This window comes from Chlorocebus sabaeus, chromosome 3 (assembly GCF_047675955.1).
Source record: "Chlorocebus sabaeus isolate Y175 chromosome 3, mChlSab1.0.hap1, whole genome shotgun sequence".
Taxonomy (NCBI): domain Eukaryota; kingdom Metazoa; phylum Chordata; class Mammalia; order Primates; family Cercopithecidae; genus Chlorocebus; species Chlorocebus sabaeus.
This window is the reverse complement of record NC_132906.1, coordinates 95,557,738-95,581,305: the sequence shown is the minus strand read 5'-3', so window position 1 is coordinate 95,581,305 and position 23,568 is coordinate 95,557,738. Positions and strand designations below refer to the sequence as shown.

General features: G+C 43.1%; 1 protein-coding gene across 4 annotated transcripts; it reads right to left on the bottom strand.

The window, feature by feature from the left end:
- Positions 1 to 975: 975 nt before the first annotated feature.
- On the bottom strand, positions 976 to 15,822 carry CHAMP1 (chromosome alignment maintaining phosphoprotein 1). Of its 4 annotated transcripts, none has more exons than XM_038007940.2 (4): positions 15,579 to 15,821; positions 14,941 to 15,218; positions 8,731 to 8,852; positions 976 to 4,514 (listed from the first exon to the last, which is right to left on the bottom strand). In XM_038007940.2, exon 4 carries the CDS (start codon positions 4,457 to 4,459, stop codon positions 2,018 to 2,020), a length of 2,442 nt encoding a protein of 813 aa, XP_037863868.1. In that variant the 5' UTR covers positions 4,460 to 4,514; positions 8,731 to 8,852; positions 14,941 to 15,218; positions 15,579 to 15,821; the 3' UTR covers positions 976 to 2,017. The 4 variants fall into 4 exon arrangements, with proteins under 4 accessions (XP_037863868.1, XP_037863869.1, XP_037863870.1 ...); XM_038007941.2 differs by having other exon boundaries at positions 14,941 to 15,159; XM_038007942.2 differs by lacking the exon at positions 14,941 to 15,218 and having other exon boundaries at positions 976 to 4,467; positions 15,579 to 15,822.
- Positions 15,823 to 23,568: the final 7,746 nt, after the last annotated feature.

The following is a 23,568-nucleotide window of genomic DNA, read 5'->3' as shown; positions in this document are numbered from 1 at the left end:
CTCAGGAAACTTACAATCATGGCAGAAGGCGAAGGGGAAGCTGGCACATCCAACAGGGCTGGAGCAGGAGGAAGAGAGCGAAGGGGAAGGTGCTAAACACTTTTAAATAACTCACACACTATCACGAGAACACCAAGAGGAAGTCCGTCCCCATGATCCAATCATTTATCACCAGGCTGGCCCCTCCTCCAACACTGGGGATTACAATTCAGCAGGAGATTTGGGTGGGGGTCGGGTGTGGTGGCGCACAGCTGTAACCACAGCACTTTGGGAAGCTGAGGCAGGTGGATCACTTGAGCCCAGGAGTTCGAGAACAGCCTGGCCAACATGGCAAAACCCCATCTCTATTAAACTACAAAAATTAGCTAGACATGGTGGCACACACCTGTAGTCCCAGCTACTCAGGAGGCTGAGGCACGAGACTCCCTTGAACCTGAAAGGCGGAGGTTGCAGTGAGCTAAGATCACACCACTGCAGGGCAACCTGGGTGACAGAGCAAGGATCGGTCTCAAAATAAAAAAAGAGAGAGATTTGACACAGAGCCAAACCACATCACTAAATATTGTTAAGATATCCCAACGGGCATATTAATAGGAAAGCCAGCCAGTGGGGAACTAGGACAAAACTGTTCATTGTTAAAAAAATGTCTGGGAATAGCTAAATTAAATCCAGTACAGCATCTCAATCCTGGCTACACATCAGAATGCTCTGAGATTAAATGCCTCACACTGTTTAGAGGCAGGCAGGATAGGCAACCACTGGAATTAAAAAACCTTTCATTTGAAAGGATGAGATTTTTCACATGGAGTCCTCCCTATACAAGCATTCCCCTAACTTACCTGACCACAGAACTTGGAGAAAACACAGCTAAGAAAATGCTGCTCCAGATAAGAAAACTCCTATGTTGAAAACATGGAAATAATGGATTTGTATATCATACAATGCAAATTACACAAAACAAACCACACATGAAAATGTTGCTGACACGAAAGCCTTTCTTTTTTAATTTGGTTGATACACATTTGACAAAATACTTTAGAATAAAATAATCCATGAACAGGTACAAGGTATTTACAGTAACAGAACTGAAAAACATAAAATCGATATATTTCTTTAACAGAAATGTCTATAAAATTTTCTACTGTGAACCTGGAAGACTTTCAGTTCCTACTTATTAACCTGGTCTTAAGCCCCAACAGGCGACATGTAAGGCCCAGGAGTAGGACATACAAACTCTAACACATTTGGCAATTAAGAATCATCTATTAGTGTGAGCTGGCGGGTGGGGGCTGGGATGGGGATGGGGAGGGAAGAACCAGATCTTAGGGTAAGATATAGAATGGAAGACTCCACTGAAAACAACTATGGACAAAAAAGATCTAAAATCACACTTATCGTTCACTTGTCTCCTGTGGGAGAAGGCTGCAAACTATTTTAAAGACTTACTCAATTTTTCCCATTAGCAGACAATCAGCAACCCTGAGACTCCAACATTTCATGACATAAAAGCTAATAAACATCTAGAAGCTGATTAAGATTTATAAACTAATTTTACATCAGATAGAAAATAACTCTTATGATTTAAAAATACATGTGAGGAAACAAAATTTCTCAAATTTATTTTTCATGCCTAATTCTTAAACATTTCAACTAATATTTTCTATTATCTGAAATTAGTTCCACACACAGATATACTTTAGCTGAATGCTTTGAGTACAACTTGCTCTTGATTATTAAATGGAATGCCTACTTCCTTGATTTATTATTCATACATATTTAAAAGAAATGAGAAGTTTAATCCATCTGGACTATATAGAAATTGATTGACTTACAAGATAGCCACAGACAGAGACCAGAAAAAAATAATGAAATGCTCATTCTTAGTAACACAACTCAGACAGTGAAACACGGTACACCACACGTCATCTACATATCCAACTAGGCTATTTGATAAGCTATACTTACAAAGAATGGTTTCAACAAACACCTTTGTAGAACAAATATTCATACTGAGCTATCAAATTTGCTGCTCCTCCAGTGGCGGTTCAAGAGCTTCCATTAGCTTTTTATTTGCCTCTTCATTATGCCGGCTTTGACAGTGAGTTAAATGTTTCTTAAAACCTCGTGGGAAATTTGATTCAAAATTACAACGTGGACATTTAAGTAAACTCTGCCCATGGGCTGCTACATGATTTTTAAGGAGAGATTCCAAAAGAAAAGCCTTTCCACAAATTGTGCATTTGTAAGGGCTATGAACATTATGCTTATTAACCAAATGATGCAAAACAGCACCTTTTTTCATAGCACGACAGCAACAAATTTTGCAATAATACTTTCCTTTTCCACGCTTCATATATTTTGCAATCTCCTCTTCAGAGATAAAAGCTTCTTTTTCTTCAGTAAACTGTAGCACATTTCTAGACTGCTCTGGACTAGTCATGTCCATTTTGTTCTCTTTGCTAAAATCAATGGATTCCACATCAACCTGCTCTTGATCACTGCTTGATTCCTGGCCCTTAACATCCACCACATCCAAATCTGTTTTTATGTACTCACTACTACTAAGCTCAGCATCTGAGCTCTCTTGGTTGTCTTTCTTGAGCTTCTTTGAGGAAGGAAATAAAGTATCTTCCAAAAGTTTCTTAGGTGAAGCTAGAAGTTCTTCCTGAACCAAAAGATCACATTTTTGATCATCTATGGCATCTATTTGTAGTTCATCACCAAGCTCAACAGCCTTCTGTGATTCTGAGAATAGAGCAGATTTGGGGAGTTCAGGGAAAAGGGCATGCTTCCGGGGCTCTGGAAAAAGGGCACGTTTGCGTGGTTCTGGAGAAGCAGGAGGGGCTGTTTTGGCAGGCTCGGGAAACAGGGCAGGTTTTCTAGGCTCAGTATCGATAGAGAGAACTGGCTTCCAGATATCTGAGGCTGCTTTGGGGGACTCAGATGGCCCAGAAGAACCTGGTTTTCGGGTCTCAGGGAAGACAGGTTTCTGAGGCTCAATAAAAAAGGAAGACTTCCAGAGATCAGGAGAACTGCCACGGGAACTTTTCTGGGACTCAGGGAAATCAAGTGAAGCAGGAGAAGTTTTCCGCTGATCAGGAGAAAGCTTCCAAAGGTCTGGTGACCCTGAGGGTTTTCTGAGCTCTGGAGATCCTGCTGGACTACGGATCTCTGGGGATAGTGGTGGGCCGGGTTTGCGAAGCTCTGGAGACACTGGGGGAACTGCCTTCCAATGTTCAGGAGACAACGTGGGAGCTGTCTTTCGGAGTTCTGGTGGGCCAGACTTCCATGACTCAGGAGATGCAGGGGGGGACTTCCAGGAGCTGGGTGAGACTGATGAAGATTTCCAGGATGCAGAAGACACAGATGGAGTTGGTTTCCAAGGTCCAGGAGATATAGAAGGAATTGGTTTCCAAGGTCCAGGAGACACAGATGGAGCAGGTTTAGCTGGCTTCCAAGGTCCTGATGACGCTGAAGGACTGGATTTCCAAGGCCTAGGGGACCCAGGTGGCCCTGGCTTCCAAGAACCTGGTGACACAGCAGGGGCTGGTCTCCTAGGCTCTGGGGAGACAGCAGGGAATGGCTTCCAAGGTTCAGGAGACCCTGAAGGGGATGGCTTCCTTGGCTCAGGGGAGGTAGTCCGGGCTGATTTCCGAGATTCTGGAGATGCAGCTGGGGATGGTCCCCAAGGTTCTGGGGAAGCAGCTAGAACTGGTGACTCTGGAGATGAGGCTGAAGGTGGGCCCAGTGTTTCTGGGAAATGAGAGTGCTTCTGGGGTTTGGGATTAGGAAGAGTAGCCTTTACGGGCTCAGGAGATACAGGGGCAAGTTTCTGTGGTTCTGGAGAAGGAACAGGGGCAGGTTTCTGAGATTCACAAACAGGGACTGGTTTTGGAGGTTCAGGAGAAGAAACAGAGGCAGGTTTTGAAGGCTCAGGAGAAGGAAGAGAAGGTGTCTGTAGCTCAGGAGAAACAACAGAGCCAGGTTTCTGAGGCTCCAGGGGAGTAAGAGGAGTAGGTTTTGGTGATTCTGGAGACAAAACTGAACCAAGTTTCTGTGTTTCCATTGAAAGGGCAGGTATGGGTTTTGGTTCTGCAGAATTGCAGGGTATTTTCTGGTGTTCAGGAAGAGGAGGGCTTTTCACAGGATCTGTTTCTTTGTTCAACTGAGTTTTTGGTTTATCATTCCATTTGTCTGGGGATGCATGTTTGGATGTGATGTGATAGTATACGTTAGAGTACATCTTGCTGGTGAAGAAGCATTTATGGCAGTGAAATAGCTTTGCACTTTTCTGGTAAAATATCATTTTGCCTAGGCCACCAGCATCCATTTCATCACAAAATTCTGGATGGATGGTACCCATATGGATCTGTACATTTTCATAATCTGTGCCTCTGAAACTGCAATGGTCACACTCCAAACGTGCTGATGGTTTACGAAGTTCCTGGAATACTTCCATTCTTCTTTCTGTTACCAACACACACGGTTATATTCTTTAAAAACTTTCAATACCGCTGCAATAAAGTAGGAATAAATTATTTTCATGAACTGTAATTCTGAATAAAATGCTGTAAGTCCATTCTATAACTGCATAATCTTAAGTCTAGAACTGTGCGTGCTTTATTTGGTAGTATCTCTAGGGAGAATTTGAAGAAAAGGAGACAGAGAACAGTCCCAGGCACTGTGCTAGGAGTTTCACATACATCATCTCATTTAATCCTAAGGATACGACTCAACTATTATTTTCACTTACAGATGAAGAAACAGGTTCAGAGAATTTACGTGACTTTCTCTGGTCCAGGCCATAGGACTATCAGTGATCTGGGCCTCACTCTAGAATTAGCTGTTGCATGTGCTTTATAGTTTGACTCTCAAACTCCAGTACACAAGTCCTCGGCACACAAAGACGAGTGAATATCAAAATTAAATCTTGGTTATTTAAGGATGAACAAGAGACTAAACCTTTTGCAGAAAGCACTTAATAAATTTAATCTAGCTATAAAAACACGACTTTAAAATATGATGCTGGCTTGATTTCACGTCAACATATTTTGCAATGTTTAATCTATCCCAATATAGTATTTTATTAATTCATTTAATAAATAAATAACTTTGTACCCTATAATTTTCTAGGCACCTAGGTTTAAAGCAGTGCTTTGTAATATGGCGTTCATGAGTTGGGAAAATAAGGTGGAAAGTGATGTGAGAGGCTGTTGGAAAAGACCTCTACGCATGGGACATTCCAGCAGAGATCCTGAATGATGTGAAGGCGCACACCAAGCAAAGGGCAAATCACAGGACGTGCCGGCAGCTGGAACACAGTTGCCGGAAAACATGAATAAAAAAAAATTGTAAACCAGTCTTCTTAAGCAGTAAAAGGAACAGAAGCTCACAGTTAAAAACACATTCACATGGAACAGAACAGAGCCCTCAGAAATAATACCACACATCTACAGCCATCTGATCTTTGACAAACCTGAGAAAAACAAGAAATGGGGAAAGGATTCCCTATTTAATAAATGGTGCTGGGAAAATTGGCTAGCCATAAGTAGAAAACTGAAACTGGATCCTTTCCTTACTCCTTATACGAAAATTAATTCAAGATAGATTAGAGACTTAAATGTTAGACCTAAAACCATTAAAACCCTACAAGAAAACCTAGGTAGTACCATTCAGGACATAGGCATGGGCAAGTACTTCGTGTCTAAAACGCCAAACGCAATGGCAACAAAAGCCAAAATTGACAAATGGGATCTAATTAAACTAAAGAGCTTCTGCACAGCAAAAGAAACTACCATAAGAGTGAACAGGCAACCTACAGAATGGGAGAAAATTTTTGCAATCTACTCATCTGACAAAGAGGGCTAATATCCAGAGCCTACAAAGAACTCAAACAAATTTACAAGAAAAAAACAAACAACCCCATCAAAAAGTGGGCAAAGGACATGAACAGACACTTCTCAAAAGAAGACATTCATACAGCCAACAGACACATGAAAAAATGCTCCTCACTCGCCATTAGAGAAATGCAAATCAAAACCACAATGAGATACCATCTCACACCAGTTAGAATGTCAATCATTAAAAAGTCAGGAAACAACAGGTGCTGGAGAGGATGTGGAGAAATAGGAACACTTTTACACTGTTGATGGGACTGTAAACTAGTTCAACCACTGGAAAACAGTGTGGCGATTCCTCAAGGATCTAGAACTAGAAGTACCATTTGACCAAGCCATCCCATTACTGGGTATATGCCCAAAGGATTATAAATCATGCTGCTATAAAGACACATGCACACGTATGTTTACTGCAGCACTATTCACAATAGCAAAGACTTGGAACCAACCCAAGTGTCCATCAATGACAGACTGGATTAAGAAAATGTGGCACATATACACCATGGAATACTATGCAGCCATAAAAAAGGATGAGTTCATGTCCTTTGTAGGGACATGGATGCAGCTGGAAACCATCACTCTCAGCAAACTATCGCAAGAACAGAAACCCAAACACCGCATGTTCTCACTCATAGGTGGGAACTGAACAATGAGATCACTTGGACTCGGGAAGGGGAACATCACACACCAGGGCCTATTGTGGGGAGGGGGGAGGGGAGAAGGGGGAGGGATTGCATTAGGAGATATACCTAATGTAAATGACGAGTTAATGGGTGCAGCACACCAACATGGCACATGTATATATACGTAACAAACCTGCACGTTGTGCACATGTACCCTAGAACTTAAAATATATATATAAAAAATAATAAAAAACACATTCACACAGTACAAGATACGGAGTGTCAGTCTGCAGGGCTAGCCAGTGTACTCGTGTCCTGGAAGAAATGTCCTAGGCATATATTGATTAACACACATGCTTTACACAAATGGGATATTAAACATATTATCTGGCAACTTACTCTCATTTAGAATTCATCTCTTTAATTTTTACATTTTTACATATGGAGTAAGCACTGACTTTCCTTGTACTTATCTTTGCATGTAAGGCTATTTCTGCAGGAAAAATTCCTAGAAATGGATTACTTAGCCATTTGTGTTTAAAATTGATCCATTTTACCAAACTCTCGAAAACTTATATTACTGCATAACAACAGTGTATATATGAGAGACAATTTCCTATGAATTCCTAATCCTTGCTACAACCTAGGTGAAAGCCAGTATTTCACTACTGTGTTAATGTGCTTCTCTTAATGAGACTGAACACTTTCCCTTATTGATGGTAATGATATTTACTGCTTCTCAAAGAATAGTACAGATTAGAAACTCTGGCTCTCCCTTTATTAATTACAAAACCATTAATTTTAAAAAATATATAGGCCGGGCGCAGTGGCTCACACCTGTAATCTCAGCACTTGGGAGGCCGGGTGGGTGGATCACAAGGTCGGGAGATCAAGACCAACGTGGCCAACATGGTGAAACCCCGTCTCTTACTAAAAATACAAAAATCAGCCAGGCATGGTGGTGTGTGCCTGTAGTCCCAGCTACTTGGGAGGCTGAGGCAGGAGAATCGCTTGAACCAGGGAGTTGGAGGTTGCAGTGAAATGAGATTGTGCCACTGCACTCCCGCCTGGTGACAGAGCGAGACTGCGTCTCAAAAAAAAAAAAAGTATAATATTTCTAACTTTGATAACTTGTTTTTAAAGACGTTCTCAATGACAATACTGTTTCCTAACACTTTTTTTTTTTTTTTTTTTTTGGAGACAGAGTCTTGCTCTGTCGCCCAGGCTGGAGTGCAGTGGCGTGATCTCAGCTCACTGCAAGCTCCACCTCCTGGGTTTACGCCATTCTCCTGCCTCAGCCTCCCAAGTAGCTGGGACTACAGGCGCCCGCCACCTCGCCCGGCTAGTTTTTTGTATTTTTTAGTACAGACGGGGTTTCACCGTGTTAGCCAGGATGGTCTCGATCTTCTGACCTCGTGATCCGCCCGTCTCGGCCTCCCAAAGTGCTGGGATTACAGGCTTGAGCCACCATGCCCGGCCTCCTAACACTTTTATCCATGGTATATCATTTGCCTTTTTTATTTTTTGGTCTAAAGCTAAAAAGGTGACAGGTATTTGAGGAAATAAATACTTTTCTTCGGAAACTATTTACTCTTTCTGCGTTGCCAGCAGTTATTCTGTATTTTAGAATATTGTTTTTAGGACTAGGACTGTAACAAAAGAAAAATAATTCAGTACTGAAGAAAAATCTCTAAAAATGATCTTTAACTTACAAACGTAATTCAATACATGTAGAAATAATGGGTTAACCATCCGTCTCAGAGCCCATTGTTAAATAAAACTAGAAGACTTTAAGGGAAACCGGAGGATAGGTCTCAATAATCCCATGCAGCTATAACTGGCAATAATGAACAGCCAAGCTAACATTAAAGAGCACTATATTACATACTGTAATTACAACAGAGACTAAGACCTCAGGTGTGCTGGGTTTCAGTCAGACTCACCTACCATTCCCCATCCCTCCCAGCCAGCCCTCCTCTTCCCGCTGCCTACCATCAGCTCTTCAGGCCAATCTCATACTTAAACCTAAAAAGAATGCTATAGAATTCACTTCTCATATCCCAAATTATGTATATCTAGCGCACATCACACGTTATATCCATAAGGGCGTGTATACTTTTAGAGATTTCCTTCAAGAACTCCAAGTATTTTTTTTTTAATTTTCTCCTCATAAAATATTCTCCTAAGCATGCTTTCCCTACTAGACTTACCTGCTGTATTACTAGACACCTTAAAATTGGTCTTCAAAAGGCAGGCATTCTACATGGCTTTTTGACTACACCACAGCAAACAGCCTATAGTATAAGAGGAACAACAAGACGAGAAGTTGAACCTGGGGGGAAAAAAAAAAAAAAGTGATCAAAACTGTGTCTGTGATCATGTGTGTCCCCTGTAATGGAATTCTGTGTATTTCGCTCACCATCCTGCCCTAACAGTGAGAGGAGTCCAATCCACTAAGCCTGAACACTTACTTTTTTTTTTTTGAGACAGAGTCTCGCTCTGTCCAGCCCAGGCTGGAGTGCAGTGGCACGATCTCGGCTCACTGCAAGCTCCGCCTCCCGGGTTCACGCCATTCTCCTGCCTCAGCCTCCTGAGCAGATGGGACTATAGGTGCCCGCCACCACACCCAGCAAATTTTTTTGTATCTTTATTAGAGACGAGGTTTCACCGTGTTAGCCAGGATGGTCTCAATCTCCTGACCTCGTGATCCACCCGCCTTGGCCTCCCAAAGCGCTGGGATTACAGGCGTGAGCCACTGTACAGGCCTGAACACTTACTTTTATGAAATGACACCAAAGACTACAGTAGATACCACTCCTGACACCATCTTTGTCTACTTTCTCTTTAGTAATCCACTATGGAATTATGCCCATGTGTGTAATCATATCCTTCTCAAACCAACCACCTAACTTCACTTCTCTGATAAGCACTCAGAAGACTGCTGGTGTGACTACTGATGCTAACAATGGCTGACTTTTGTCAGTTATCGATATTACACAGCAGAGTGACAAATTAACAGGCAGTGGAGGAAGGGACACCATAACAAACAGGACCAAGAGGTACAAAAAGAAAGGACTCCGGGGGAGGATGGCGGTGTCCTGACCCCAAAGAAGAACACATGGACCTCCTTCAGTGATTGCTCTGCCCTCTTCTCTTCCTGCATGCATTTCAAAGATAAAGCATCATGGTGTAGATGAGTCTGCTGACAAGAACAGAATGTGATAAACTGGCTGTGCACAAGCTACACAACAGCGCACACTGTGCTTCTCATTAGCTCCAGCACATTCATCTACCCCTTCTCTATCCCCCACCCCGTCACTGCTTTAATTCTGACATCTGAACTTCCTGCCACTAGTCTCCCTTTCTTCCAGCTACCAAACCTGTCTTCCAAACAGAAGCCTAATGTGACCTGCCTGTTCACATTTCCTCCAAGTCAACTAAGACACCTACACTACACGATTTGAATATGGCATATAAAGCTCTTCACAGTCTGGCCCATGACCAGACTGCATTCTCAAAATACTGGCCCACATGTAATTCCCTGACTATTCCAGCATCTGGGCCTTTGTATAAACTATTTCCTCTCCTTTACACTCCCTGTCTTGCCTGGCCTTTAGGCAGGATGGCTTTTTAAGTCAGCTGTCTCCCTGTAAACACGGGATTGGTTCCAGGACCACTCCCATATGCCAAAATCCACACATACTCAGGTCCTACAGTCAGCCTTGTGGAATTCCCATATGTGAAAAACCTGCCCTCCATATAAATGTCTCACATTCTGTAAATGCTGTTTTTTTTTTTTTTTTTTTTTGAGACGGAGTCTCACTCTGTCACCCAGGCCGGAGTGCAGTGGCGGGATCTCAGCTCACTGCAAGCTCCACCTCCCGGGTTTATGCCATTCTCCTGCCTCAGCCTCCCGAGTAGCTGGGACTACAGGCGCCCCGCCACCTCGCCCGGCTAGTTTTTTTGTATTTTTTGAGTAGAGATGGGGTTTCACCGTGTTAGCCAGGATGGTCTCGATCTCCTGACCTCGTGATCCGCCCGTCTTGGCCTCCCAAAGTGCTGGGATTACAGGCTTTGAGCCACTGCGCCTGGCCAATGCTGTCTTTTTTTATTGGCATTTGGTTGAAGTTCAAACCTCTGTTATTCATGCGTCAACTGCACTGGCCAATTTTCCACTCCCTCCCAATCTTCCTAGAAGCCCCAGCTGTATATGTCACCCTCTGGCACTACAGCCTGATACCAACAACAGGTTGCCAGCTCCTGGAGAGGAGGGACTACCATTTATTCACCTCTGGAACCGCTGCACATCCCTGGCACACAGCATGCGCTCTGTTCAATCCTAACGTTCTCTCAATCTTTGACTCACAGGATTTTAAAACTAGAGGAAAACCTAAGCTACTATCTAGTCTCAAAGTATAGGATTTGGGGATAGGAAAAGACCTCAGGGATCATCTACTTTAAAACTTCAATTAATAGTTAAGGAAACTCAAGCTTGACATTAAACAGCTTGCCCAAGTCAGACAAATGATCAGTATCTTCATCAGATACTGGACAGAATCAAGTTCTGTCCAGGTTTTTTCTACATATACACAAACTAAAACAGTGGAATTTAGTAGCTCTTTTACAGTCTGTACAATAGGCCAAAAGAAACAAGATGAAACAAACACTTAGAATCCACATATCAAGTGCATAAATACAGGACTATAGAGAACTATATCCCATATTCTGCATGGGCAGAGTACACCATACCAGTGGATCACTGTCCCCAGCTCTGGGCAGGAAGGACACTTTAAGAGAGTCTCTAAGAAACTAGAGAACATAAAAAAAAAGAAAAGAAAAAGAAAAAGAAAAAAAGGCAACCAGGATGGCGGATGGCCCTTTAAAAAAAAAAAAAGTCATTTATGAATACAGACATTTAACTTCAAAAGGGTAAGAATTATAGATAATATATGAGCTATCCTAGAAGTGATAATCAGAAGCTAGCAGGAAAAGAATTGTGGCTCAACACAGTTTACAAACTACTCTATTATGAACTAGAATGAGTTCCTTTGTTAGGTAGGAGTACTCCATAATTAGAAGCTGACGATCAGGCCGGGTGTGGTGGCTCACACCTGTAATCCCAGCACTCTGGGAGGCTGAGGCAGGTGGATCCCTTGAGCTCAGGGGTTCAAGAACACCCTGGGCAATATGGCAAAACCCCGTCTCTACAAAACATACAAAAATTAGCTGGGTGCAGCAGAATGCACCTGTAGTCCCAGCTACTTGGGAGGCTGAGCCAAGACAAATCGCTTGAGCCTAAGAGGCAGGGGTTGCAGCGAACCAAGACTGCACCATTACACTCCAACCTAGATGACAGAGTGAGACCGTCTCAAAAAAGAAAACCAAAAAACCAACCAAAAAAAAACCACTGATGATCAGCATAGGACTAGAAGGATCTTCAGAGGGCTTGAGTTCGACCTCTTCATTTCATAACTGTAAAGACTGATGCTGAGGGAAAGAAGTGACCTGTCAAAGATCACAACACTGAGGTCAGAGGAAACAGTTGGTTTATTCTGGTTTTCTCAATTCTGGTCTCTTTCTCACAGTAGCAGAACGATCTACAAAGGTGTTACAGAACTGAGTCCCAGAATTCAGCTTTTAGGCAAAGCCTAGAGAGCTGGGCATCCTTCCAGCTTTAAGGCTCTAGCAAAATTTCTTCCTAAATTTAAGAACTGCTAACCCTAACTAAAAATTAACTCAGAATTGTCCAGATTAACAAAAATTTCTTTTTGTCTTTCAGAAAGATTATGCCTTGTCTCCAAAAAACCCAAATTCTAATAATTGGTGCTCTGCCAGTCTGTCACCCAGTATTCTCCAATGCAATGTTATGCCATATGGTGTATCATACCTATTTCCCATTTCCCATTCCATTTCTTCTTTGAAATCTAACACCACTGATCATCTTTTAAAACACATCTGATGCATAGTTTTTTTTAATTAAAATTCAATATGTAGAACATGTTTAAAGCTAAGTGGGTTCTATTAGTCTATACACACTAGCATTGTTCTTTATCTTAGCGGATTTTTTTTTTTTTTTAATTTAAGAGACAGGGTCTCGCTCTGTTGCCCAAGGTTTTGGTGCAGTGACACAATCACAACTCACTGCAGCCTCATACTCTTGGGCTCCAGAGAGCCTCCCGCCTCACCCTCCTAAGTAGTTGGGACTATAGGTGCATGCCACCACATCTAGTTTTTGTTTTTTTTTTTCTGTAGCGATGAGGTCTCACTATGTTGTCCAGGCTGGTCTTGAACTCCTGGCCTCAAGTGATCCTCTTGCCTTGGCCTCTCAGTGCTGGGATTACAGGTGTGAGCCACCATGCCTGGCCTTTAAGAAATTAATAAACCGGGCAGGTGCAGTGGCTCACACCTGTAATCCCAACACTTTGGGAGGCTAAGGCAGATGGATCATTTGAAGACAGGAGTTCATGACCAGCCTGGCCAACATGGTGAAACCCTGTCTCTACTAAAAATACAAAAATTAGCTGTGCGTGGTGGCACACACCTATAATCCCAGTTACTCGGGAGGCTGAGGCAAGAGAATCGCTTGAACCTGGGAGATGGAGGTTGCAGTGAGCCGAGATTGAGCCATTGCACTCCAGCTGGGCAACAGAGTAAGACTCCATACCCGCCCCCCACCCAAAAAAGAAATTAATAAACTAATTTTTCAAGTAGTTTTATGTTTAAAGAAAAACTGAAGGGTATGTACAAGAATTCCCACCTATCTTCTTGCCCCCAGTTTCTCCTATTATATAGGCTGAGCATCCCTAATCTGAAAATCTGAAATCTGATTATGCTCCAACATCCAACACTTTTTGAGGGCCAAAAGAAGCATTTTAGATTTCAGATTAGGGATGTTCAACCAGTAAGTACAATGTAACTATTAAAAATAAAAATAAAAAAAATTCAAAGCACTTCTGGTTCCAAGCATTTTGAATGAAGGATACTCAACCTGTATTAACATCTTCTTGCATTAGTGTGAGACATCTGCTACAATGATGAGCTAATATTGATTTAGTATTAAGTCTATAGTTTACACAAGAAGTAATTATTTTTTATTTATTCTTTATCTTTTTGAGAGAGAGTCTGGTGCTGTTGCCAGGCTGGAGTGCAGTGGCACAATCTCGGCTCACTGCAATCTCCACCTCCCAGGTTCAAGCGATTCTCCTGCCTCAGACTCCCCAGTAGCTGGGACTACAGGTGAGCGCCACCATGCCCGGCTAATTTTTGTATTTTTTGTAGAGACAGGGTTTCACCATGTTACCCACGATGGTCTCGATCTTTTGACCTCGTCATCCGCCCACCTCGGCCTCCCAAAGTGTTGAGATTACAGGCGTGAGTCACAGCGCCCCACCAAGGAATCACTTTTCATGATGTGCAGTTCTATGTGTTTCAACAAATGCATAGCATCACGTATCCACTACTAATAATTTCACTGCTTAACATCCCTGTGCTCCCAACAACCACTCATCTTTTCACTGTCTCCGTCATTTTGCTTTTTCATGTGTATTTTTTAAAGAGTGGTAAAATAGAACAAAAAACTTGCCATTTAGGCCAGGCATGGTGGTTCATGCATGTAATTTCAGCACTTTGGGAGGCCGAGGCGGGTGGATCACCTGAGGTTGGAAGTTCGAGACCAGACTGACCAACACAGAGAAACCCTGTCTCTACTAAAAACACAGAATTAGCCAGGCATGGTGGCGGGTGCCTCTAATTTCAGCACTTTGGGAGGCTGAGGCAGAAGAATCCCTTGAACCCAGGAGGCGGAGGTTGCAGTGAGCCAAGGTCAGGCCATTGCACTCCAGCCTGGGCAACAAAAGCGAAACTCCGTTTCAAAAAATCAAAAACAAAAACAACTTGCCATTTTAATCATTTTTAAAAGCACAATTTGGTTAGTTTAGTACTAAAACGTTGTGCAAACATCACCACCATCCACTTCCAGAACTATTTCACCACAAACAGAAATCTGTACCCATACAGTAACTCTCACTCTACACTTTCAGTGCTGGTAATCTCAATTATGCCTGAGGGAGAATCACACAGTATGTCTTTTTTGTGTCCTATTTCACTCAACATAATGTGTTCAATGTGCTCCTTTATATTGTAGCGTGTATCAGCATTTCATTCCTTTCTAAAGATGAACTATGGTCCATTATACGCACATACCACAGCTTGTCTTTCATTCACATGTTGATAGACATCTGCATTTTGAATAATGCTGCAGTGAACATTTGTGAACAAATATCTGAGTCCCTGCTGTCATTTTTTGGGGGCATAAATCTAGAATTGAGGAACGACTACCAATTTCCATAGCTGCTGCACCACCCTACATTCCCACCAGCAATGCACCCGAGCTTCAATTTCTCCACATCCCCAACACTCACAATTTCCCATTTTTTGTTAATAGCCATCCCAGCTGGTGTGAGGTGGTATCTCATTGCGGTTTTCATTTGCATTTTCTTAATGGCTAGCGATGTTGAGCATCACTGCACGTGCTTATTGGTCATTTGTCTATCTTCTCTGGAGACATACGTTATTCAAATTCCTTGCCCATTCTTGAACTGGGTTGCTTTTTGTTGGTCAGCTGCATCTTTTCTTGTATTCTAGACATTAACCCGTTATCAGGTTTATGATTTACAAAGGTCCTCTTCCATTTTGGAGGCTGTATAGCGGATTTTAAAACAGTAATAATGACAGAAAAGGAGACAGTCTAGAGCTAAAACGGAAAGAATGGCTTTCGTGTTGTGCTGCCCCCAACTTCCCAACGGTTTCAAACGCAATGTGTCCAGCCTTGGCCGCGACTGACACCGGGCCTCCCCGCTCCCTGCACAAAGACGCACTCCCGCCCCGGCCTCTGGGGGCGGGCCCTTCCCGCGGGCCGTGTGGGAGGCGAGGCAGAGCAGGCCCCCTTCACTCGGACCCGCGGCTTCCCGGGACCGGCCCCGCCAGGTCGGCGGCAGACACCGGGCTCAGGGATGCAGGCCCCAACCACGCCCCTCCCCCGCTCGCTCTCGCTCCTCACCGGTCCGGCCGCGGGCGGCGTCCAGTGGGCGAAGAACCGCGCGGAGGGCCCGGCTCGCGGTAGCGGGCGGCTCCGCCAGGCCCTGCAGCGCAGCGGCCTCCCGAATGGCGACTGGACGCAAGAGCCGGGATCCGGGTGCGCGGGCGTGCGCGCTCCCGCGGGACGGGCGGGGGCTGACGGGAAGCAAGTTTGGCGCCGCGCGCCCTCCCGCGCGGGCCAATCAGATCGCGGATCGCGTGGAGCGGCTGTGCCAAAAGCGCGTGGGCAAAACTAGCGGCTCGCGCGGGCCTTCGGAAGGGCTGCGCGCCCGCCCCGCCCCGGAAGTGCCGCACGTGCCCACTCCGCCTGCGCTTCCCGCGCGCGCCCGGGCGCTGGGTCCGGGAGGGTTCAGCCGCGTCTGGCCTGTGGGCTCCCGCCGGGCCCTCGGAACGGCCCCCTCTTCCTTTTCTTGCTTTTTTGATTGTTGTGTGAATGAATTTATTAGGAAAAAAAAGAGCTGGACCTGCCCCATACATTCTCAGGGATATTACTGGCGTGATACCTGTGACAAAAGTACAAGACAAAGTTGTTGGATGACAGTAAATATTCCTTTTCTCATCACCCCGCCTCCACTGAAAGTCCCCATTCCCGGAAGTTATCTTCTTCGTTTTTTGTTTTCAGTTTTATGAATGTTACTACCACAATTCTAATTAAAGTGCACGCACCTCTAATGCTGATGCTATCAGTCTGTATGCTTTGAAAGACTGAAATTAGCTCACACTGCTCTCTACCTTTGTACCCTTAAGTTTTGCTTGTTGCGAATTTCTTTTGTGTGTGTGTGGTAAAAATAAACTATACAATGGCCGGGCACGGTGGCTCACACTTGTAATCCCATCACTTTGAGAGTCCGAGGCGGGTGAATCATCTGAGGTCAGGGTTCGAGACCAGCCTGTCCAGCCTGGTGAAATCTCGTCTCTACTAAAAATATAGTATTAGCCAGGCGTGGTGGCGAGCGCCTGTAACCCCAGCTACTCGGGAGGCTGAGGCAGGAGAATCCCATAGAACCTGGGAGACGGAGGTTACAGCGAGATCGCACCACTGCACTCACAGACAGAGTGAGACTCTGTCTCAAAAAAATAATTAAATAAAAATAAAATCCGTAGAATTTACCGTCTTAACTATCTTTATGTGTACAGTTCAGTGGTAGTAAGTATATTCATAACACCGCCATCCATGTCTGTAACTCTTTCATCTTGAAACACAAAGTGTATGCATTACAGGTTACCTCCCGGTTCCTCTCCACCTTCTACTTCCTGGCAGTCACCATCCTACTTTCTGTGTCTCTGAGTTTGACCACTTGTGAAAGTGGAATCATACAGTATTTGTCTTGTGACTGACTTATTTTACTTAGCAGAACGTTCTCAAGGTTCATCCATGTTGTAGCACATTGTGGAATTTCCTTCCTTTTTAACACTGAATACTATCCCATTGTATGGATACGCCACATTTTGCTTATCCACTCACCTGTTGATGGACACTTGGCTTGCTTACCTATTCAAGATATTGTGAATAATGCTTTGACGTTTTCAAAGAACCAATTTTTGGTTTCATTGATTTTCTCTATCGTTTTCTATTTTCTATTTCATTTATCTTGGCTTTAATCTTTATTATTTCCTTCCTTTTGCCAGTTTTGGATTTAGTTTTTCTTTTTATAGTTCATTAAGTTGTAAAGTTAGGTTGTTAATTTGAGATTTTCTTAGTTTTTGATGTATTTGTAGCTATAACTCCCCCTTTAGCATTGCTTTTGCTGCATCACAAAAGTTGCTATACTGTGTTTACATTTTCAATCATCTCTTGGTATTTTCTAATTTTCCTTGTGATTTCTTTTTTTGATCTACTTTTTTCTGAGTGTCTTGTTTATATTTTCAAAATTTTTAGATTTTTCCCACTTTTTTTTTTTTTTTTTAAGATGGAGTCTCACTCTGTTACCCAGGCTGGAGTGCAGTGGTGTGATCTTGGCTCACTGCAACGTCCGCTTCCCAGGTTCCAGCGACTCTCCCACCTCAGCCTCCCAAGTAGCTGGGACTACAGGCGTGCATCACCACACCCAGCTAATTTTTGTATTTTTAGTAGACACGGGGTTTCACCATGTTGGCCAGGCTGGTCTCAAACTCCTGACCTCAAGTTATCTGCCCATCTCAGCCTCCAAAGTGCTGGGATTACAAGTGTGAGCCACCATATCCAGCCCCATCATACTTTTGTTAAGCATTTCTAACTTCCTCCATTGTGGTCTGAGATGACACATTGCATGATATTTATCTTTTTAAATCTACCAAGACTTAATTTGTGTTCTGACATATGATGTATTCTGGAAAATGTTCCATGTGCACTTGAAAATGTGTATGCTGCTATTGTTGGATAAGTGTTCTATGTCTTTCAGATATAGTTGGTTTATTGTGTTAAGTCCTTGCCTTTAATTTCTTACTTATCTCTCTCTACTTGTTCTGATAACTGAGAGGGTGATACATTTATTATTGTAAAACTGTCTTTCGCCTTTCAATTCTGTCATTTTATGCTTCATATAGTTTTATGGTCTGCCATTAGGTATGTAAATGTTTATAATCATTATACATTCTTGCCACATTGAAACTGTTACTAATATATAACTTTGTTGTCTTTTTTTTTTTTTTTTGAGACAGAATCTCGCTCTGTCACCCAGGTTGGAGTGCAGTGGCGTAGTCTTGGCTCACTGCAACCTCTGCCTCCCAGTTCAAGTGATTCTCCTGCCTCAGCCTCCTGAGTAGCTGGGATTACAGGCATGTGCCACCACACCTGGCTAATTTTTGTATTTTTAGTAGAAATGGGGTTTCACCATGTTGGCCAGGCTGGTCTTGAACTCCTGACCTCATGATCTGCCCACCTCTGCCTCCCAAAGTGCTGGGATTACAGGTGTGAGGCACCGCGCCCACGCCCTGTTCTTTGTCTCTTATAACCTTTTTTAAAATCTATTTTGTCTGATATTAGTATAGCCACCCCTGCTCTCTTCTGGTTACTATTTGCGTGAAATATCTTTTCCCATCCTTTCACTTTCAATCTATTTGTCTTTGGATCTAAAGTGAATCTTTTGAAGACAGCATATAGTTAAATCATTTTTTACCCATTCTGCCAATCTGTATATTTTAGTTAGAATATTTAACCTGCTTACATTTAATTACTATAAGGAGGGACTTCTGTCATTTTGCTATTTGTTTTTTTTTTTTTTTTTTTTTTTTTTTTGAGATGGAGTCTCGCTCTGTCGCCCAGGCTGGAGTGCAGTGGCCGGATCTCAGCTCACTGCAAGCTCCGCCTCCCAGGTTTACGCCATTCCCCTGCCTCAGCCTCCCGAGTAGCTGGGACTACAGGCGCCCGCCACCTCGCCCAGCTAGTTTCTTTGTATTTTTTAGTAGAGACAGGGTTTCACTGTGTTAGCCAGGATGGTCTCCATCTCCTGACCTCGTGATCTGCCCATCTCGGCCTCCTAAAGTGCTGGGATTACAGGCTTGAGCCACCGCGCCAGGCCTGCTATTTGTTTTCTATATGCCTGCCTGACAACTCTTACGTCCCTTATTTCTTGCCAAAAAAAAAAAAAATGTTGAGTTGATTTTTTGTTGTGAAATGTTTAAATTTCTTTATGGTGTCCTTTTAAAATATATTCTATAGCTATTTTCTTTGTGGGTACCATGGAGATTACATTTAATACCCTAAAGTTATAACACTATAACTTGGGTTTATGCAAGCTTAACTTCAATAACATACAAAAACTGTGCTCATTTAATAGCTCATCTCCTACCCCTTTCAGTTGTTGATTTCAAAAAATTACATCTTTATACACTGGGTGCCCTAAAACAAACTAATAATTCTTTTAAATGCATTAGCCTCTTAAATTATGTAGAAAACAAAATGTGGAGTTATAAACCATGGTTACAATAATACTAGCTTTCATAATTGCCCATGTATTTACCTTTATTGAGCTCTTTATTCATTTGGCTTCAAGCTACTGTCTAGTATTCATTTTACCCTGCAGGACTCCCCTGAACATTTCTTGCAGGAGAGGTCTAGTGGTAATGAACTCCCTCAACTTTTGTTTATCTGGCAAAGTCGTAATTTCTTCCCCATTTTTTTTTTTTGGTTTTTTTTTTTTTTTTGCATTTTTTTAGTAGAGACGGGGTTTCACCATGTTAGCCAGGATGGTCTCGATCTCTTGACCTTGTGATTCACCCACCTCAGCCTCCCAAAGTGCTGGGATTACAGGCGTGAGCCACCACGCGTGGCCATCTTCCCCATTTTTGAATGAAAGTTTTGCTGGATATAGGATTCTTGGTTGACAGTTATTTTTTCTTTTAGCACTCTGACTATATTGACCCACTGCCTTTTGGCTTGTACAGTTGCTAATGAGAAATCCAAAGATAAGCTTATTGAGGATTGCTTGTATGTCAATCACTTCTCTTTTGCTGCTTTCAAGATTCTATCTCTGGCTTTTGAGAGTCTGAGTACAATGTCTTGGTGTGGATCTCCGTAACTTCATCTTATTTGAAGTTCTTGGAGCTTCTTGGATGCTCACATTCATGTCTTCATCAAATTAGATAACGAAACTATTATTTTTTCAAATATTCTCTCTACCCCTTTTTCTCTCTGTTCTCCTCTGGCACTCCCACAATGCCTATGTTGGTCCACCTGATGATGTTCCAGAGGTCCTTTAAGCTCTTAGGACTAAACTCTGATCTTTTTCTTCTCTTGCCCTCTCTTCCTATCTAAGGGGCAAGGGGAGTCATGCCCCACAAGCCATAAAATTTCCTCAGAGGGGTTCTATTTAATTCTATATAAACTGGTTTACTTTTCTTTTTCTTTTTCTTTTTTTTTTTTTTTTTTTTTTTGAGATGGAGTCTCACACTGTCACCTGGGCTGGAGTGCAATGGTGCGATCTCGGCTCACTGCAACCTCCGCTTCCTGGGTTCAAGTGATTCTCCTGCCTCAGCCTCCTGAGTAGCTGGGATTACAGGCACCCACAACCACACTCGGCTAATTTTTAGTATTTTTAGTAGAGATGGGATTTCACTATGTTGGCCAGGCTGGTCTTGAACTCCTGACCTTGTGATCTGCTTGCCTTGGCCTACCAAAGTGTTGGGATTACAGGTGTGAGCCACCGGGCCTGGCCTATACAGGTTTACTTTCCAACCTGACTCTGGCACAATATTACATTACAGGTAAAGAAGGAAATAAAAGGCCGGGCGCAGTGGCTCAAGCCTGTAATCCCAGCACTTTGGGAGGCCGAGACGGGCGGATCACGAGGTCAGGAGATCAAGACCATCTTAGCTAACACGGTGAAACCCCATCTCTACTAAAAAAAAAACACACAAAAAACTAGCCGGGCGAGGTGGCGGGCGCCTGTAGTCCCAGCTACTTGGGAGGCTGAGGCAGGAGAATGGCGGGAACTCGGGAGGCGGAGCTTGCAGTGAGCTGAGATCTGGCCACTGAACTCCAGCCTGGGCGACAGAGCGAGACTCCATCTCAAAAAAAAAAAAGGAAATAAAAATATTTTACCCAAAAATATAGGGTTTTTTTTTCCTTTGGTCATATTTTGAAAAGGATTGCAAAGTCATTTTTGTGCAGGAACAACTGCATCTGTACAGACTCTCTATTAACACAACTAGATCTTTTCCCCTCCCAGGACCTCTCAATCATGAAGAGATTAACTGAGAGATTAGCACCTTTTAAGGAATAAGGAAAAACATTTGCCATCTATTGTCTCTAAGGGTGGCCAACCATGAGGCTTCATGTACATAATAAGAACCCTAATATCCACAACCCCTTATCCAGACCCAGACACTCTTTTCTATTGATTCCAGGTCTTTAGGCAATAACTTAACTTTTTCAACCAATTGCCAATCAGAAAACCTTTGAATTCATCCATGACTTGTAAGCCCCCGTCCTGCCTTTCTTGACCAATGTATATCCCACATACCAATGTATACCCCACAGGTATTGATTGGTCTGTGTCTCCCTGAAACATATAAAAACCAAGCTGTAACCCAACCACATTGGGAACATATTCTCAGTACCTCTTGAGACTGTGCCTCCAGGTCTTGGTCACTCATATTTGGTTTGGAATAAACCTCTTTAAGTATTTTATGGAGCCTGACTCTTCATTGACAGCTCTGTCACCTTAATCTTTTTGTGTTCCTCAGAGACAATAATTTCAATTATCCTATCTTCAAGTTCACTGATTCATTCTTCTACCTGTTCACATTTGCCTTTGAATATCCCTCTAGTGATTTTTTTTTTCCATTTCAGTTATTACAATTTTCAGTTCCAGAATTTCTCTGCGGTTTCCGATCTCCTTAGTGGTATTGCTATTTTCTTCATACATCATTTTCTTGACATTCTCCACACCTCCTTTTAGTCCTTTCAGCACATTGAAGACAGTTATGTTAAAGTCTTTCTTGAGAACACCAGCCATCAGATCTTTTTTAGGGACAGTTTCTGTTATTTTTTTCCTTGGAATGGGCCACAATTTCTTTTTTGTTCATATGCCTTGTGATTTTTTTGGTTGAAAACTGTTCATTTGAGGCCAGGCGCGGTGGCTCACGCTTGTAATTCCAGCACTTTGGAAGGCCGAGGTGGGCAGATCATGAGGTCAGGAGTTCGAGACCAGCCTGGCCAACACAGTGAAACCCCGTCTCTACTAAAAATACAAAAATTAGCTGGGCATAGTGGCAGGCACCTGTAATCCCAGCTATTCGGGAGGCTGAGGCAGGAGAACTGCTTGAATCTGGGAGGCAGAGGTTGCAGTGAGCCGAGATCGTGCCACTGCACTCCAGCCTGGGTGACAGAGCTAGACTCTGTCTCAAAAAAAAAAAAAAAAAAAAAAAGAAAACTGGTCTTTTGAATATAATAATGTGGTAACTCTGGAATCAGATTCTCCCATTCCCCAGGTTATGCTGATTTTTGTTTTTGGTTTTGCATTGTTGTAGGCTGCCTCTGTCCCTGGGGATCGGCCTGAGGTATAGACTTGAGGTCTCCTCAGGTCCTTTCGGAACCTGTGCCTTCCCCTGAGTATGCATTGTCACTTTCTAATAATTTTCTCCATGTATAAAGTTGTTTCTGAATGTCCTAATCTCCAATGTCTGGCTCCCAAAAGGAGAAAAAGAAAACCATGAGGGGAGAAAGGGGGTGCCAGCCCCTTAACTTCCCTGGAAGTCACTCTGGCTGGAAGAGGTGGAGCTTGTAACAATGGTGGAAGGTGCAATATGACGACTCCCTACCTCTTTATTTGCACCTCTCTGCTCGGAAGCAGCAATCAGCAATCAGAGCACAGATTCCTAATATTTGGAGGACAGTGTTCTTTCTGCCCACCCTGGCTCCGGTAAGCTACGTACAAGCTGCTCCAGGAACAATAAACCTCTTTAAATATTTTACAGAGCGTTGTTTCATCAACAGCTCTGTTTGCTTCAATCTTTTTCTTTCTGTTCCTCAGAGACAGTAATTTCAATTGTCCTGTCTTCAAGTTCACTGCCTGTCATGGAACTACTGGTGGCGGATGGGCAGTCACTGCTGTGCTGAGAGCTGAAATTGACTGTAATTCACAGCAATTTACCATCCAACACTTCCCCTGCAAGTTACAAGCCTTCAGTTCAGTAGACTCCAGAGTTTCAAAACATTTACATTAAATTCCTACTTTGCCATCTTCCCAGAATCCCCCTATATTTCTTTCTCTCTTTTGTTTGGTCCTTTAAAGTCCACTTAGGCACAATAGGCCTAAGTGGTCAGCACTGAGGTGGTGCTGCACAAGGACGAGAGTCCCTGTTGGAGATTCTCTGTGTTCCAGAATGCCAGCTAGAACCTGCTACCAGAGAACACACAAGCCCTTACCTCAAGTTCCTGCTCCACGGCATCTGGGTTCCCGTGGGAACTCAGTGCAGGCTCCACTCTGTTTTCTTCTGTCATTGTTCTACCTTCCTTTCATGCAAAATTT

Coding starts and splice junctions, on each gene's coding strand:
- CHAMP1 (XM_038007942.2), bottom strand. CDS start 4,459: ATGGAAGTATTCCAGGAACTTCGTAAACCATCAGCACGTTTGGAGTGT.